At 28.2% G+C, this 5,177-nt stretch overlaps 1 protein-coding gene across 1 annotated transcript; it reads right to left on the bottom strand.

Annotated features, from left to right (window-relative positions):
* Positions 1-539: 539 nt before the first annotated feature.
* On the bottom strand, positions 540-2,678 carry LOC108693436 (astakine-like). Its single transcript, XM_018202378.1, has 3 exons — positions 2,606-2,678; positions 1,319-1,489; positions 540-907 (listed from the first exon to the last, which is right to left on the bottom strand). The coding sequence occupies exons 2-3, from the start codon at positions 1,461-1,463 to the stop codon at positions 711-713; spliced, it is 342 nt and encodes a 113-aa protein (XP_018057867.1). The 5' UTR covers positions 1,464-1,489; positions 2,606-2,678; the 3' UTR covers positions 540-710.
* Between the last annotated feature and the right edge of the window lie 2,499 nt (positions 2,679-5,177).

The raw sequence follows: 5,177 nt of genomic DNA on the forward strand, positions 1-5,177 counted from the left end.
TATTTTTCTTAAAAAATAATATTTTACATATATATAAAAAGATATTTATTTATTTATTTATTTATAATAATAAAAAATAAATATTGTTTGTTGTTAAATTTTTTAATAATACTTAAATCAACAATCATCAGATGCATGACTGCGAAATATAATTGTACTTAATTTAAACAATTTTTGCATTTTTTTTTTACATTAAGGAGCTTAATGTTATTTCTAATTTTTTTTACAAATTAGATTGTTAATTTCCTTGAAATAAAAGACTTTTTTTTACAAATTGAAGATAATAATTAATTTTGTCCCAGATTGTTCTAATATAACAATTTTTTTTAATTTGTTATAAAATTATATAGTACGTGTTTAATATATAAGTTTTTAAAAATATCGTATGCAATTTGTTTATAAATTAATATTAATTAAGCATATGAAACTCTGTTTTTATTTCAATTTATATATGATTAGCATTTTTAATCTAAATAATAATTTAAAAAGGTAAAAATATAATAACAAAATAAAATAATACAATAATATAACAAATAGAATAATGATTAACAATACTTTAATTTAAGTTTTAATTTCTTGTAAATATTTTCTACTACTGTCAACATACAATTGAAAATATTTCCTCAATATTATTTGTTTCCTAAAAATATTTGGCCCCGTATAATCATGATGATTATGATGTTTCCAGTCCATTTTGATTGAAGAAAATTCTACTTGCAGATGCCGCGTTTTGGATTACAGGATAATCTGTCAGCGCAAGGACACAGGATGTAATGAATATCTTTAACTTTGATTTCCAAAGTGTTCGGGTAAGTCAAATTGGTCGTAATAGTTTCAGCGTTTACTCGACATAGTTCACCTTTCTGCCGGAATGGCATGCAAGTTGGTATTGAGTACCTCATAGGCCCTAAAAGGAATCAATAATATTCAATGCACCTGTTAAGAGTTCGAAATGTACTTCTTAACCGGAAATATATATTTAATATATTTATGTTCCTTTGTTGTTAGAATGTTTTAAATATTACTATATACATATATGAATATATTAATATTACAAGAAGGAATTTTATATCACGAAAAATTTCTGGTTGAAAATGAATAAACCAGAAGATTCTGATTAAATTAATCAAAATTCTGATTATCTTAATTAGAATTATAATAGATTCAACCAGAAAATTCTGATTTGTCCATTTTCAGAATTTATGTAATGCGCGCACGCACGCACGCACGCATTAATCTAAAAAATATTTTTTTGCAAAGAGGCACTTTTTTCAGGGCACTTAAATTTTAATATAAACAAAAAAAAAGAGAGACAAACCTAATAAGCAGCAAGAATTTGGTTCGCACTCCGTATTGGTTGTACAATTCTTTTGAAAAACCGGAGAGGAAGAAATTACAGGATCGATATTTGGAAAAACCACAATTGAAGTGATGAGTATGACTACATTCAACATTGGCAACATAATTGCTTGTTTAGATTTAATAATCTCTGGAAAATAAAAAATTTTGCATGACAAAATAATTCTGTAAAATAATTCCAAACCGGAAAACATTCGACGCTTTTTTATCTTATTATGCATACATTATTTATGATAATTATTTATTATAAAGTAAAAATATAACATTAATTTTTTATTAAATAAAAGAGACACTTGTTATATGTGTAAATAATAAAAGAATTGATAATCTTTACTGATGGTTTGTTCGCGTCGTGTACTCCAGCATGCTCCAATATACTTCTGCTACAGCTCCTACTCACTTCAAGCGCGTTAGAGTGAGTAAATATTATAGTAGGATCATTTTAGAGCAAACTCGAACTCCGATGAAGTCACCAGAGGTCGCGCCGCGCGCCGCACATCGACATGTTTTTATATGCTACCACATCAATATCTCACGCAATCTATGATACACGCAATCACACATTCGTGTCAATTTTCGTATAACAAATTCGTCGCAATAAAGCGTCTAAATCTAATTTTAAGAACTAATAACAACGTTATTTGTTCGTATAAACTACGTGTCTGGAAACCACTATTTCGTACGTACGGGTTGCAAAGTATTCATTTCAAGCAAATGTTGTCACGATTTGACAGCTGAAACGCTGTTTCACTAAGAAATGATAAAAAATATATCAATTTTGAAATTTTTGATCGTTCTAGGCATAGACTTCACTTCCCAAACACGTATTACTTTAATCCTGGAAAAGGATTTTCGAATCGGTAAAAGAGAAAAAAATATTTGTTATACAAAAATTACATGATTTAATCGGTAAAACAGGAAGCTTTAGGATCTCCTCAAGAGCATGCGACGCGAACAAACCTTTAAAGATTCTTAGTTGAATTATCGATTCGTTCATGTAGTAGATCTACAAACGCACAATTACAAGCTATTAATGAATGTAATAACAGCAGAAATGTTATAAGAATTATAATTAGTTCTGTGTTAAATGAAATATTTCTTTCGCAGGACTTCCTCATGGAATTTTCGCGAAAGCCGGCCGTGAATTTTCGATCGCGCCGTATGCGTCATCGCGCGTAAAAAGACACGCCACTATCGCCTACGTGTCTCCTTACGCGAAAACAACAGACACGAACATATTACGAACCTGTCGTTTTGAATCGTAGTCCACTGCTTGCCGTACACTGCTCGACGTATGATTGCGCGAACTGATGAACGCATCGTTTTATACCGCTGCGTCCTCTCCGCGTTCTGATGGCGTAAAAGGACGTGTTTCCGTGTGTGAGATGTCCGATCAGGAACAATCGCCAAATGAAACAGCGATTTTTTAGAACGACCGCTTGTCAACTATCCTTATTTTTGGAGAAACTATCCTTATTTTTGAAAGCTTGAAAATTGCATTTTTAATAGTCCCTGAGAGATTTTTATTTTCTATGAAAAACCATACATAATGATGACTATCTTGACGATTAAATCAAGATATATGCTGTTAATAAAATAGCGATAGAAAGTTTATTGAAAAAAAAAATAAGGAAGATAATAAAATACATATGTGTGTATGTGTATTCGTGTAAAGAGTTAGTAATAGATTTAATCCTTCTTGTAAAATAAATCTTCCTTAAGTACTATTTAATCAACGTTTTTTTTTACTTTTCTCTCTATTAGGGGATAGTTAGAAACTCCGCTGTTTGTCAACAAATTAATGAAGATACAAATATATATGAAATATCATTATTTACTTTTTTATGTAAAAAATTTTTTTTTATGCATCCTTTTTGCATTTAACCGCATTTATTCAAATGATATGCATTCTTAGGAAGTTGTTTAACAAACTTAGCTGAGGATGAGTTGAACAATGTACTTTTTCTATTTTTATTTGTAATAACTTTTAAAAAATTAAAAATTATGTAATGACTATATTGTTTTAGTTATAATGGGTGCCTTCTATTTAATGACAGAAGACGACACAAGTATCGTTTTATCATTGTTAGATTCAGGGAATGCAAAGAAAGATAAAACGATTGTGTTGACTTGTGTCACTAAATGGAAGACATCAGTTACAATATTTATTGTAGTAAAACTATTATTTTATAAAATAAAAAGTTGTATTACGTTAGACACACGACACATGTTTGCGTAAAAATTGATAAATTTATTATTAATATAATTATGCCGTTAATAAATAAATCTTTATATTTTTTCTCTCGTTTGTAAAATGTAAGCACGGACTTCTATAACTCTATTATGTACCTACATTCATTTGCGTTGTGAATCACACTCTTAATATAGATTGGATGTACCTGACAATGAACAATATATTAGATGGACTAATTGAAATGCTCAAAGACATTAGTGGGTCACACGCTGATTGCGTGTATCGTTACGCAATCGAGGATTCGAAGTTTCCAGAATGCAAATTAGTTTGCCAATGTGGGGAAAATGATTTCTGGGAAATTTCAAAGATATCTGCGCATTTTTTCTTCAAGACATCTTTATTATCTAACATATTTATTATGACTTTTTAACATCAGATTCTTAATGGCGCGTAAAATTTCTGGATCTCCAAATCATGCTGTCTTTTTGCCACAATGAAAATTTATCATACTGTAATTATAATTATATATACATTTCGAACATTTCTTCGATTCTATATAATTCTATATAATTCTTGGTTTATAGTCCACGCATCGGAAAACTGCAACTACGTAATATATCGTTTTCTACTATTGTCTATCTGCAAAAATAATAATAATTATAGAAGAAAGACCAGCTGCAGGGTATATATATATATATGCATATCCTACATTGCAAAACACTTACACGAGCATTTATTACGACCTGCGTAATAATTATGCATATACTTAGATGAAAGATTATTATAACTACAAACGAGCATACATATTTATGTATCGGCTGATGATGAGTAAAAGTTCACATGTATAAAAACATGGCAAAAATTTAACACATATATTATATCAAGTATATAATAAATTATTTATTATTGATATTAAATAATTCATTATATATTTACTTAATTACATTATACTTCATTTAGTATCAATAATTAACATTTCACTATATAATATTTTAATATTATTTAATAATGTTCATTAAAAGTAACATTTGTAAAATAGATTTGTAAATCGGATTTGGATTAATTATTAAATTAATTAATATACGATATAATTTTCCACATTTATCATTATTTTCGATCTTGTCACACCAAGCTAGAAATTTATAATTAATTATAAGTATAACTTTCTCTACAGCACGAAATATTGCAGCAATATTGTAGTATTCAATGTAATATTTCAATAATGTGTAATATAAGGACCTGCGCACAGAATAAATATTAGGAACAGGAACAAATATTAAGATTTCAACTTAGCAGATATATAGGATCGGTTTTTGATAGGTTGAAATCTTAAACACAGAAAGCTTGCAAATATATCATTACAATGTTGTAATATTGCAAATAGATTGCGCAATGTATCTGCAACATTGTTCCAATGTCATAGCATCATAAAAATGTCCGCAAGATTGCGCTAATGTCATAAGTCATAGCAATGTTGCAGCGCAATGTATTTTGTTTGTTGCATTATATTAAAAATAGTTTTAATGCATTATATTATTAAAAATAAAATTCTTTTATTATTGAATATAATTTGTGATATAAATAAAAAGAATGCAGAAAAAGAATTAATCAATATATATTTTAT

The sequence above is a fragment of the Atta colombica genome, unplaced genomic scaffold (assembly GCF_001594045.1).
Source record: "Atta colombica isolate Treedump-2 unplaced genomic scaffold, Acol1.0 scaffold9, whole genome shotgun sequence".
NCBI lineage: Eukaryota > Metazoa > Arthropoda > Insecta > Hymenoptera > Formicidae > Atta > Atta colombica.

Coding starts and splice junctions, on each gene's coding strand:
- LOC108693436 (XM_018202378.1), bottom strand. CDS start 1,463: ATGTTGCCAATGTTGAATGTAGTCATACTCATCACTTCAATTGTGGTT. Junction 908..1,318: donor AAATTCTTGCTGCTTATTAG/GTTTGTCTCTCT, acceptor GATTCCTTTTAG/GGCCTATGAGGTACTCAATA.